The sequence below is a fragment of the Zootoca vivipara genome, chromosome 4 (genome assembly GCF_963506605.1).
Source record: "Zootoca vivipara chromosome 4, rZooViv1.1, whole genome shotgun sequence".
NCBI classification, from domain to species: domain Eukaryota; kingdom Metazoa; phylum Chordata; class Lepidosauria; order Squamata; family Lacertidae; genus Zootoca; species Zootoca vivipara.
Window position 1 is genome coordinate 40,477,085 of NC_083279.1, and position 12,720 is coordinate 40,489,804.

Below are 12,720 nucleotides of genomic sequence, written 5' to 3' on the forward strand. Positions count from 1 at the left end.
TCATTTTTTAAATCAGCAAAAAGGCAAAGAATAAGCAAGGAGTAAAGGAAGAGTTCTGTTGCAATCTGAACCTAACAAAAGAATGGGGAAAGTCCCATTTTTTAATTTTATTTTTGCACAGCTTGTTAAAAGAGAGAAACATGCAACAATCCATAAATTGTCTTTCTTAATAGAAATAATAATAACAAGTAGATATTATTAATACTTTGTAATACACATTTTCACAATATAGACAATAAACACAAAGAGCTAAAATGGATGAAGCTGTTTTCTAATTTACATTCAGGCTACAAAGTACTGATTTCATTACATCCTAATAAGACAAAGAGCTCAAAGGGTGACAAATAAATGTATCCTTTTGTCTCTTACTTACCAGTCGAGGCTGAGGACATGTGTGTTCTATCTCTTCCATGGTTTCTGAAGGAAGCTCATTAGAAAGGGATGTTGGGATACCTGTTTCTGACTCAGCATTAGTTGCAAGCACTGGCATGGCCAGTGAATGCTTCTTGCGGTGATGCCCTCTCTGCTATTCTCCACAGTCAGATAATGTTTTCCTTTCTCATGTAATTCTCTCCCCCGCCTTCTCCCCCTTCTCTTCTTTTCCTTCCCTTGAGAAATTAAAGGTTTTTCTTTCAAGGAGAAGCCAAGAGGCAAGGCCTCAGTTTATCACTATAACAACCAGCTAGCAACGGAGCAGCTGGTACAGGACACAGTATTCTGATTTGCATGGTGCTTTCTGGTTGGTTGCTGTCATCATAGGACCACTTTAACTGAGTTATGTGATATATACTGGGAGGCGGGCTGATATGAATGCCAGCAGAACATCTCTCTCCCTCACCCCTCTTTATATGGTGCTTTTGTAGTTTTTGGTACAAACACAGATGTATTTATGCATTATACAAATCTCCTTCAAAGCTTTATTGCAAAATAGATATCTACATGGCCATATCTTTTCTGATTTTGCAAAAACAAAAAGCAGTCTTTATTTATTAGAAGAATATTGGTTTAAGACTTAATATTCTATTTTAGTACACGCTTGGATGCATGACCTGCTTTATTTCTCCTGAATTAAATGTGCTAATTGCTCATAAGCATTTGCACTCTTGGATGCAAAAATGCCCAGTAAATTATACATCTAATTTAGGATTTTGCGCATTCCAGACCAGTACTAGCAATCAGCATGGTGAGACAAAACAGATTACTGTACTTACAACCACCTCTCAGTAAGTAACCTAACCCTCTTATCAGGCCAACTCTCACACAGTTTTTACATAGTTAAATCAACATGGGTGGACTTTTCCTTTGAATGCTGACATGTTAAACTGATCTGATGAATGCTTTCATGTCCAAGTACAATATTATCATATGATTTCCTTCCCAAAGACCTTTTAGCGTTTGGAAAATTATGAGCTTGATCACTCAACAATCCAGATCAAACTTGACAAAATAATGCTGCCTTGACATGGTAAATTTACATCCGTGTGTACAAATATCAACAGTGTTGAGGTACTGAAAGGACAGCTCCTCAGATAAATAGTATTCATGTGATTATTATTATGTATGATTATTTTTATTTTCATATGTAACCTGAACTCCGTAGAAGGCCTACACTGAGTAATACAATAAATGTTTTGCATTCAGAAGGTCACAGGTTCAATTCCCAGCATATCCAGGTAGAGGAGCTGGAAAAGATCTCATCTGTAACCTTGGAGATTGTATGAACAATACATGGACTAGTGATCTGATTCAGTATAAGGCAGCGTCTTGTGTAGCCATTCCTCAGTTCATACTCCTAATATCATCCACACTTCCGTAGCTGAATTGTTTACTAAACCATATAGCTGTGTGCCACTTATTTTTAAAATCTGTCATGCTCACAAATAGCACTGAATAAATTGTGACTGCTTTAGATGTTTGAAATTGTGGTGTGTTCACAAGAATCCATCCAGAACCATGAGCCATAGATAGCCCAAGAAATCAAACTAAGGCATGTCCATATGTAGTCCCAAGCAAATCCAAAAGCCTTCATCCTATATAATAAAGTGCAAGTGTCTCTGTGTTCAGTATTCCCTGTGTCCCTGGGTTTGCGCTACTGCGCATGTGCCCCACGGACACAGGGATTGGACGCAGAGACTTGACGTGCGCACACACACACACACACACACTCTCCCCACCCCTCTGCCTACCGTTTCCCTCGCAGTCCTCAGAAGAATCGCGGCCTTCTCCTGGGCGCCCGCTGGCCAGCTGGGCTCAGCGGAGCGCCTCGACGAAGCGGTGGCCATGGGAGGGGCCAGCCGGCCCCCTCACGCGCTGCCACCAACAAAAGAGGCCGAATCACGGCCTTCTCCTGGGCACCCGCCGGCCAGCTGGGCTCAGCGGAGCGCCCCGACGAAGCAGCGGCCATGGGAAGGGCCAGCCGACCCCCTCACGCGCCGCCGCGAAAAAGGCCGAATGTTCTAGCGCCCGTTTAGTAAACGGGCTGAATGACACTAGTGTCATTATATTCTGGTAACTCCAATCAACAGTCAGTTGGATGTAGTTCCTGTTCTCAAGCACAGGTAAGCAGGCAAGCAGAAGATGTGAGGTAGGCCAGAGGGAAAGAGTGTGTTTCAGGGAGAGAGAGAGCCAAACAAAAAGAGAGAGCAGCCTGTGTATCTAAACCAGCAGCATTTCCTGGAGGCTTGCTAATCCCAATCAGGCTGCAATTGGTGAGCAACAAGTACAGACATTAAACCAACTAGGGCCTGAAGAACTCTGTCATGGCATCCAGTCCTAACAGATGACACTTATAGGTAAAGATAAAGAGGACCCCTGACCATTAGGTCCATTCGCGGACGACGCTCGGGTTGCGGCACTCATCTCGCTTTACTGGCCGAGGGAGCTGGCGTACAGCTTCTGGTTCATGTGGCCAGCATGACCAAGCTGCTTCTGGTGAACCAGAGCAGCGCACGGAAATGCTGTTTACCTTCCCGCCGGAGGGGTACCTATTTATCTACTTGCACTTTGACATGCTTTCGAACTGCTAGGTGGGCAGGAGCAGGGACCGAGCAACAGGAGCTCACCCCGTCACGGGGATTCGGACCACTGACCTTCTGATCAGCAAGCCCCAGGCTCAGTGGTTTAGACCACAGCACCACCCGCGCTATACCTGCTTATAGGTATGGAAGCTTTATTCTGGATAACTGATATATCACAAAAATAAGAGACATCTGAAGTGTATTTGGGGTTTTGCCTTCTTGCCACACATCTACTTAGATATCTATAACAGTTCATCTTCATGTAATTTCATGTAGCCCTTTTAGAGCTCCAGGTATGTGTCTGATAAGTGGACAATCTTGTAGATGCTTGTTCTGACCATCTTTTGTGTCTATTTCACATCACATGACTTACAGGACTCATACCCTTCAAAGACCCATATTTATTTATTTTTTACAAGATATAATACAAAACCACCTATGGAATTCTCCTGACCCATGAGAGATTCTATCATCCCAAAGATCCAACAGCACAAGCAAGAGGACACAAAGAAAGCTGGCACTGATCTGAAACAGGGCAGGTCCAGCACACTATAAATGATTGCAGGTATTGGCCCAGAGATTCTTGGTGTGAGTTCAGGACCATGGCCAGCAATTTCCCAACTAGACATGACCTCAGCTCTAGCCTGGAGCAACTCTTGGGGTTTTATAGCTTAGCCAGCAGTGTCTTTCTGGGAGCTCCATCCCCTTAAGTGACCATAAGTGACTCTATCTTTAAGGACCCGTGTCTTGTTCTCCTTCCAGGAGGCGAAGGCTAGAATAGTAGTGATTTGGTTGAATAACACTTCCCAAGTTGGGAAATGTTTCTTCTGTTCACTGGAAGAGTCTGAGGTCCACTCCTTAGAGAGCAGTGGTATTTCACCAGGCTAAATGGTGTGCAGGATCCAAGATGGAGGGCTCTACTTGGGAAAGGGTGGTGAGTCGGTCTGACTTCTTTGAGCAGCTGATATTTCAGTCTTAATACCAGGCCATGATAAATGTTAAGCTTTTGCAACAAAGCAAAAAGGCAACTCAAAGCACTTCCAGGCAGTGACTAACACCCACAATCCATATGGGGCTGATTATGCTTATTGTTGCTGGTGCAAATGTACTGGCAGGATCTGCATGAACCATTGCTGGCACAGTCAATATCCAGTACTAGATGGCATTTTCCTAGAGAGAACTTTTGCTTCCTGTCTGGAGCTTTGGGTACCAGTGGAAGCAGATCTCTGAAAGCACTTTTAGTTGTGGAAGTTGCTTTTATTCTAGCAACATAATTAAAAACAACATCCTTAGTGAAATGGAGGCTAATCAGCTGTAGCAGAATGACTCATAGCTAAAGCTTTACAGATAAGCTGTATTATTTAAATGTCACTTCAGACAAAGAGGATGGCTTTTTTTGCTGAGGAGAAGGGGGAAAGTCAGAAGCAAATAAGGGCATATAAAATGGACTATGGGGGAAGTTCAGAGTTTGTGAGATGTAGGAGTAACAAATCAAATCAAAGCATTGTAACAAAACTTCACCAAAGTTCACGATATCGGGGGAGGGGGTAATCAGGACCAGTATGTTACTTCGTTTTTGTCTTATCATTAAGGCTGAAACCTTGAGCAAACTAAAGGAGAATAATTCCCAATGATTTTCTGTTGTAGAAAAGCCTTTTTACTCAAGAGTTTTCAGTCACTGCATGAATATAAAGCATTTCTGTTGCAGGGAAATCAAACTGCCCCAGTACTCAAAAATTTGTTGTTGGAAAAATATGACAAACCGCAACATATTCTTGTAGCTAATGTATTATTGATGATGGTGATATTTAGCAATTATATAATACTTCAGAATGGTCAAAGCACCTTATTTAAGTTTATATACAATTGTGGCATGCCATTCTTGGGGAGATCAATCATATTCTCTCTTCGCACCTTCAGGTCTTTAGACTCACCAGCTTATGCAGACTTTTGGGTTTTAATGATAAATACTGCTGAAATGACATATTTTTCACTGGTCTATTCTGGTGCTGTTTTCCAAGTGTTTTCTTTTGTGTGTGTGTCAGTGACTCTGATATGGTATTTTTAAAACTTGCATTCTTGTGGTTTTAGATTGTGATTTTATAGTTTTAGTGTGTGGAGTCATTGCTAGCCACTTTGAATATAGTTGCATAGGAAAATGAGATGGAAACCTATTGCATTAAATAAATGAAAATCATATTAAGTATTCTTTATGACAACAGCCTTGTGAGGTAGGCCAGCAGCATTGTGTATTTAGCTAGGGATGACCACAATAAAACAACAAACAGGTGCTTCTCCCCTGAAAAAAAAAAGTATTTGATTGTGTTCTGGCTCCCACACATGGTCATAGCTTGGTGGCTGCCAAAGGCTTCATTGCAAAATTCCCTTCAATGCTTAACCACATATCAGGCTATGTGGTTCAGAAGTTCACAGTGGAGTTCTAATGTACAGGGTTAGGCATAAGCTAAGGCAATGTCCAAAAACTTGATACCCCATCTATATATGCCTTTTCTGAAGCGCAGGGTGGGCAAATTCATCCCTGCAGTTGCCATCCCAAGCCATAGGACTGGGCAAGCAAGCAGACACTGTTATGAATATAGGATGGGTTTGCTTGGTCTGCTTTTGTTGCATCCTTGCAAATGGAGGTGGAAATGACAAGATTGGCTCGTTGTCTGATCTAGCCTCAGATGCCCCTCTGGGGGTGGGAAGCAGTTTGCAGGCAGGAGGCAGTGCTGCATCAAGTCAAGTAGCTCTGTCACTGTACTCTGGATGTCTGATGACCAAAGTAGAGATCTTCCCTGACAATCCACTCTGCACCTCTTCGGTACCCAATCAGAACCTTCCAGACAGCTGGGTCCCTCCCCAGGATCCAGCTCCACACTTTCATCTCATCATTCCTCCCCCCTCTGCCCAGCCCTAACAAGAAGTCTCCATGGGGCCCATGACACATTGGGCATCTGGCAGCCATACCTATTTTTAATGCAAGTGCTAAAGTTTGCTTACTAAGTCATACTGGCTTGCAAGAATATTGAAGAAGTAAGGGTTGTCACATCATCCACTGCAGGCTGTTTACCACACTGCAATCTTAACTTTTCTACTAAGTTTTGTACATTTAAACTACTGTATTCTCACTATTTATTTTGGTGCCTTAGCTTGCAATATACTATAGCCTCAAATAATGTGTACAGTACACCCTTTTGAGGGGTGGTGGTGGAAATCAGTCATCATGGTCTAAGACCCTAAAACAGTATTTGCTGTAATATAATCAATAAACACGTGCATCTTTACATTGCTACTTCCCAAGTAATTTTTGGCAAAATGTACAGCTTAGAAATGTTAAAATAAATAAAATCTTGTTTATGAGTAATTATCTGATTTTATAATTACATGTATGATTGATTTATTTTTAGCAGAGAAAAATAAAAGCATCACTCACCTTTCGCTGACATTTGTAGGAATGAATTGCTGCAGCTCCTTCTATTTTGCGTTTTTGATGGCCCACCATTCTTACTAATGTGCTTCTCTTTCACTTTGCTTTCTGAGGTTTTCACTTATAAACTGAGCATGTTTAAAGTTGTTCTGAGTCACCTGATAAAACGTCAGGGTTTTTTTCCCTCCTCAAAGAAGTGGACAAAGGTTATGCCAAGCTGTTCTGTATGACGAGGATTAAAGATCATGTCAGCATAAGCTGCTGGTGATAAGACTATTTACAATATGACGACCCAAGTCTGCATGCAGTTTTTCTCCTTCTCAAGCCAGTGCACATTTATATGCACACTTAAACCCAAGCAAAATCCATTGAGATTCAACTGGAGTTACACAGCGAGAGGAACTAGCATGGTTATTTGGAATTAAAGTTGTAAGAAAGAAATAATTAAGTATGGTGCACAAACAAGTTTAGAACCAGCCCAGGATAAAAAGGCTATTCTTTTAAGCTGAACTGGAGCTATGGCAACAGTTTCAGTTTGTAAAATTAACTGTGTCATTGGTTAATGTTCTGGTGTTGATTGAATGAGAAAAACAGTTTAGTTGGCAAGAGCAGAGGAGTGTGGTTCAGAACTCCAATGTCATATTTTATACACAAAAACAATTAAAATGTTTGCATAGGAGGTTGAGTGGCTATAGAGCAAGACACACTCACTAATCTAAATGAGACTTTTACTAAGCTTGTTAACAATAAACTTTGACCTGCAAGATGTGGGCAGCTATCACATGGCCTTGAATGTGCTGTCTCTCTGCCTGTCCCCCAGCATTAAAATGGGATCATGAATACTATTAAAGAGTGGTCTACTTCATTGGTATGTGTTAAGTTATGGGTCTTCATGACAGTGCCCCCAATCTAGCTAATACTGTATTATTTGTGACAAAAGCCGCAAGCTTAAGCACAATTACTTGGGCATAAGCTGCATAAGTTGCTTCTGAGTGAACATTTATGTATTTGTACCATTTCTAGAGCAACCCATTGATCAAAGTTCCCAAGGGGGTTTACATAAATCTATAAATTATGCAAATACAATGCAAACCATAAGACAACCTCAATACAAATAACATAAAATCACAGAGCCAGTGTAAAACCTTACCCCAGGCATCCCCAACCTTCGGGCCTCCAGATGTTTTGGACTACAATTCCTATCACTGGGTCCTGTTAGCTAGGGATCATAGGAGTTGCAGGCCAAAACATCTGGAGGGCAGCAGGTTGGGGATGCCTGCCTTACCCAAACCATCTAAAAACAGACAAGCATAATACTGTATATAAAACAACCACCTTAAAACAGCAAAGACAAAGCAATTCATGTCCAGATCTAAATGCACTAAAAATTATCAAGATGTCTAAGGTTTTCCTATCAACTTTCTTAACATGCACAGAATTGAGATGGATGTCCTTATTTACAGTAGGGAATGTCCATAGCACATTGTAAGTGTACATGTAGAAGCTTTCAGAAAGGAAGGCTGTAGCTCAGTGGCAGAGCACCTGCTTTTCATGCAGAAGGTTGCAGGTTCAGTTCTCAACATTTCCAGGTAGGGCTGAGTCAGACCCTGGAGAGCCACCGCGAGTCAGGATAGGGAGTATTGAGCTGGATAACCAATGGTCTGATTCATATGGCTGGTTTTTGTGTCTGAGGTTCAACTCCTAGCAGCTCCGGTTAAAAAGATCAAATAGCAGGTGATGGGAAAGACCTCTGAGCACTGCAGTCAAGAGCAGGCAACACTGACCGTTGTCCGACTCAGTATAATACAGTTCCATAAGTATTTAAAAATTAAATTTCTACCCTGCCCTTCCTCCCAAAGGAGCCCATGGTGGCAAATGTGAAAGCACCAGGAAAAAGTAGCCAAAATGTTAAATGTGCAGGTGCATTTATGTGCTTGTTTAGTCTATTATTATTATTAAAAATAGAAACACTTATGAGTGTGGGGAGAATTGGGACTGTGTCACAAAGGAATGGAGGGTTACCCCATTTAGCTGGAAATAACCTTGTTGAACCTGCCACTTCTCTTGAGAAAGAAAGCCATTGTCTTGTTTACAGTGGCCTAATTAGGTTGCATACACACTGACTATATTTTTAAAGCACATTCCCCAGACCCAAATAATTCTGGGTATTGTAGTTTGTTCAGAATTACTGGGAATTGTACTGGTGAGGGATAAACCACAGTGCCTATAATTATTTGAGGGAAGGAATGTGCTTTGAATGCGCTTTAAAGGTATAGTGTGCAGGTGGAGCTGGACTAGTACCGTGTTTCTCATATTATAAGTCATGTCTTATATTAATTTTTTCCTGAAAAAAACACAGCATGGCTTATTTTCAAGGGATGTCTTATTTTTTAATTAAGTACCGGTACCGGTATCTGTACAGACCACAGACCTGCTCCCACCGGGTCTTCGCGCGCGGCAGGCAGAGGCTGCAGCCGGGTCCTGGGGCTGCACGCGCGGAAGGCAGAAGCTGCAGCCGGGTCCTGGGGCTGCGCGCGCGGCAGGCAGAGGCTGCAGCCGGGTCCTGGGGCTGCACGCGCGGCAGGCAGAGGCTGCAGCCGGGTCCTGGGGCTGCACGCGCGGAAGGCAGAAGCTACAGCCGGGTCCTGGGGCTGCGCGCGCTGCGCGCTGAGGCTGCAGCCGGGTCCCGGGTGTCCGCGCGCAAAGGCTACAGCCGGGTTCTGGGGCTGCACGCGCTGCGCGCTGAGGCTGCAGCCAGGTCTCGGGGGTTAACGCGGCAGCAGCAACCCTTCTTTGCCACAGACCTTCTTCCACCACCCGGTACGGCTTATTTTCGAGGTATGCCTTATATTTTTCCACCTCAGGAAAATCCTGCCATGCCTTATTTTGTAGGGATGCCTTAAAATATGAGAAACACGGTACCACATACTGTAAAACCATTTTCACATTAAGTTATGCTAGAAATAATTAGCAGCAAGAATTGCTACGTTATATAACTACATATAACAGAAGTTATAGATACCCCGCCTGCAATAGGCTCTATCAGACTTATTATTTATTTTATTTAATGCAAACATCCAAACATTATTTAATGGAAACATGAGCACCCCTGCCACAAACAAATAATAAAATCACAACTCAAGCAACGCATCGGCTCGTAAAAATAAACCAAGTAAGAGTCAAAATTTTAGTCCTTAAGTTTAAAGCTAAAAATTCAAACCCGTTCCAAGCATGGGAAGTAAAAGTCCAAAGGTGCGCAAGAAATAACATTAATTATATTTACAAATCTAGTTGCCTGTTTTAGGCATGAAGCAAGAGGCGTCTCCCAGTAACCTAGCGTTTGCAAGCACACTCCAGCCATAATTCGCCCCCGTCGGTATTTTTTTTAATCCCCCTACATTCGGAATCACGAATGTACAAAGAAGGAAACGATGCACAGCTTTCCATCACCATCGCCGTGCGCGCGCATTCACACACGCACTCCCCCCCTCCCAAACCCGCCGCCTCCCAGAAGCAGCCAGCCGAGGTGCAGCTCAGCCACTCTAATGGCTCTTTCCCTTCGACCCTGAAGCGGAATAGGAAGGACGGATGTCGTCACAGCGGCTTCTGATTGGCTGCTCGCCTGGCCGGGGCACTTGGGTCTCTTTTCTCGCGCCACTTTCAGGCGCTTTGGCGCGAGAGCGTGAAGTTGCGGGCCGGGTTTGGAGGCGCTGCGGGCGGCAGTCTGCTCCCTCTCCGCCATGGATTTGAGCGAGAGCCCGCGCGACGGGGCTGGCGACGGCTGCCGTGGAGGTAAGAGAGAGGCGCCGCCGTCGGGTCGGGTGGGCACCGGGTTGCGTGGAAGGGAGCGAGGGGGCTGCTGGCAAGAGGGGGGAGGGGGGGGGCAGCGCAGGGCTAGGTAAGTAGGGAGTCCCGGGCGGCAGAAGCGGCAACCGCGCGTGGTTATTTGTCTTTTGGGAAACCCGTTGAATTGAGGCTAAGCCGCTGCAAACGGGGAAGGCTGATTTGGGTGCAAGCGTCCTGGATGAAGAGAGAAAGGCAGTACAACGTCATATACTGGTATGTTTACCTGGAAGTAAGTCACACTGGTTTCTGTGGTGCTTACTCTCGGGGATGTATGGGGATAGTGTTTATTCCTCCTGTGACACCTTTGCTTTTATTTGCCACCAAAAACGCCAGTTACAAACCTTGACATTTTTCATTTGAATGGTGTACATGGTTCAATAGGAATCTAAAAGAAACACACCTTTGCAGGTGCCCATTGGATTGCAGTCGTTTACAGTCGACAACAGCTATCAGTCAGTCAATCACCCATTTCCACCACCCTTCTGAGTGATACCCCCTCCCCACCCTTTCTCTACATATAGCGTCTGGGGACTTCTATTTCAGTGTATCTGAAGACGTGTGCATGCACACAAAAGCTCATACCAAAATAAAAACTTAGTTGGTCTTTAAGGTGCTGCTGGAAGGAATTTTTTTATTTTGTTTCCTCTTTTAACAAACCTTTGAAGTGGAGATTCTTATCTGAGTCTTTATTTGCATTGGACTAGAAATTGTGTGTGTATGATAGATTACTAATATAATTAATATAATATAATATAATATAGTTAAGTTTGGACTGTTTCCCCAAATGGCCAGTGACTGGAGACAGCACCCCTGCAGCATTGCTCTTTTAAGATGCAGCTAGCTACCTGGCAGGCTGGATAGAGTTAGGGTAATTGTGAAAGGCAAACAAACAGGTAGACTGATCTAATGGTTTAGCTACCTCACAAGGGAGTTGTGAGGGAAGCATGGAACACGAAAATATTGCTGCTGCTGGTTCCCTGTTGTCTTCAGGGTTACATAGGTTCTCCTCTCTAAAGTTAAAAAAAAGGGAGTTGGTGACTTGAAAGAGTTTATTTTGCTGAGGAGTTGGGTAAGTGTCTTGAAGTCGGGTTTGTAAGATATTATGTGTAAATTGGGAGGGCATAGGGAAGAGCACAAAGGTTTGATGAAATGAGAGGGGAGTGACTTGGCAACATTGCTGTCCAATGAAGCATGGAGCAAATGCAGTAGAAAATTCATTTTCTCTCCTGAAAAAGTACAGTGGTACCTCGGGTTGCGTACCCGATCCGTTCTGGGGTGCCCTTCGCACCCAGAAAAGTCCGCAACCCGAGGGCACTTTTCCTAATAATAATAATAATTATTTATTATTTATACCCCGCCCATCTGGCCGGGTTCCCCCAGCCACTCTGGGCGGCTTCCAGCAAAACACTAAAATACAGAAATCCATCAAACATTAAAAGCTTCCCTAAACAGGGCTGCCTTGAGATGCCTTCTAAAGGTCTGGTAATTGTTGTTCTTTTTGACCTCTAGTGGGAGGGCATTCCACAGGGTGGGTGCCACTACCGAGAAGGCCCTCTGCCTGGTTCCCTGTAACTTGGCTTCTCGTAGCGAGGGAACTGCCAGAAGGCCCTCGGAGCTGGACCTCAGTGTCCGGGCAGAACGATGGGGGTGGAGACGCTCCTTCATCATGTGCGAAAGCGTGATACAGTGCTTCTGCGCATGCACGTGCGGCAAAACCCGGAAGTAAACACTTCCAGGTCCCCACATTCGTAACCTAGAAAAATGCAACCCGCAGCGGAGGCAACATGAGGTATGACTGTATCTGGGTTGTTGAAATGTGGGCCCATAAAAGTTACTAAGGATGTAATCTTGTAACCCTCACATCAGAGATAGAGAGAGCGCTCCACAAACACAGAGGGACTTCTGTCAAGGTCAGCATGCAAAGTATTGCATTGTAGTTCACAAATATTACTTGCCTGACTGCCCACACATTTACCAGCCTGGTGCCCTTCAGATGTTTTGGACTACAATTCCCATCTGTCCTAGCTGATAGGAATTGCAGTTCAAAACATCTGGAGGGCACCAGATTGGGAATGCTGTGGTAGAGTAGACCTTTTAAGCATATTGATGGCCTGGAAATGGGTGGGGGTGGGATGGCCAGCTACGGTATCCTTAGTTGACAACTGCTTTCTAGCCTGATTGTCTGTGGCACGAATCACCTCCAGGCAATCAAGCAAGTGGCTATTTTCAAGCCTGTAGCAGTGTGTGTAATAATTGCTCAAAATAAAAATGCTTTTTTGCGTTTTTAAAGCTGACAGCAATACTTAGATGAGCCTTGATTTTCTCCCAAAAGATCTTTTGAATGCTTTTAGAAGGAATCATTTATGGAGAACATGATGGTGATACATGGAAATATGTTTCAATTGTAATCTGTCATGGAAAGAAGAT

At 43.8% G+C, this 12,720-nt stretch overlaps 2 protein-coding genes across 5 annotated transcripts in view; one reads left to right on the forward strand and one right to left on the reverse strand.

Moving 5' to 3' along the window:
• The window catches only part of PCYT1B (phosphate cytidylyltransferase 1B, choline), a 28,992-nt gene extending 19,066 nt beyond the window's left edge, over positions 1 to 9,926 (reverse strand). Inside the window, exons 1-2 of one of the 4 annotated variants that reach the window (XM_035116102.2) lie at positions 9,731 to 9,926; positions 374 to 6,669 (exon numbers count right to left, since the gene is read on the reverse strand). In XM_035116102.2, coding sequence (XP_034971993.1) covers positions 374 to 490 — 117 coding nt within the window. In that variant the 5' untranslated portion in view covers positions 491 to 6,669; positions 9,731 to 9,926. Of the gene's footprint in view, positions 1 to 373; positions 8,744 to 9,730 lie in introns of those variants that run through there. The other 3 variants (XM_060273531.1, XM_035116104.2, XM_035116103.2) reach the window with 3 other exon arrangements.
• A 113-nt stretch (positions 9,927 to 10,039) lies between these two features.
• Positions 10,040 to 12,720, forward strand: part of POLA1 (DNA polymerase alpha 1, catalytic subunit) — a 191,022-nt gene continuing 188,341 nt past the window's right edge. The window contains exon 1 of the mRNA XM_035116609.2: positions 10,040 to 10,239. Coding sequence (XP_034972500.2) covers positions 10,188 to 10,239 — 52 coding nt within the window. The 5' untranslated portion in view covers positions 10,040 to 10,187. The remainder of the gene's footprint in view (positions 10,240 to 12,720) is intronic.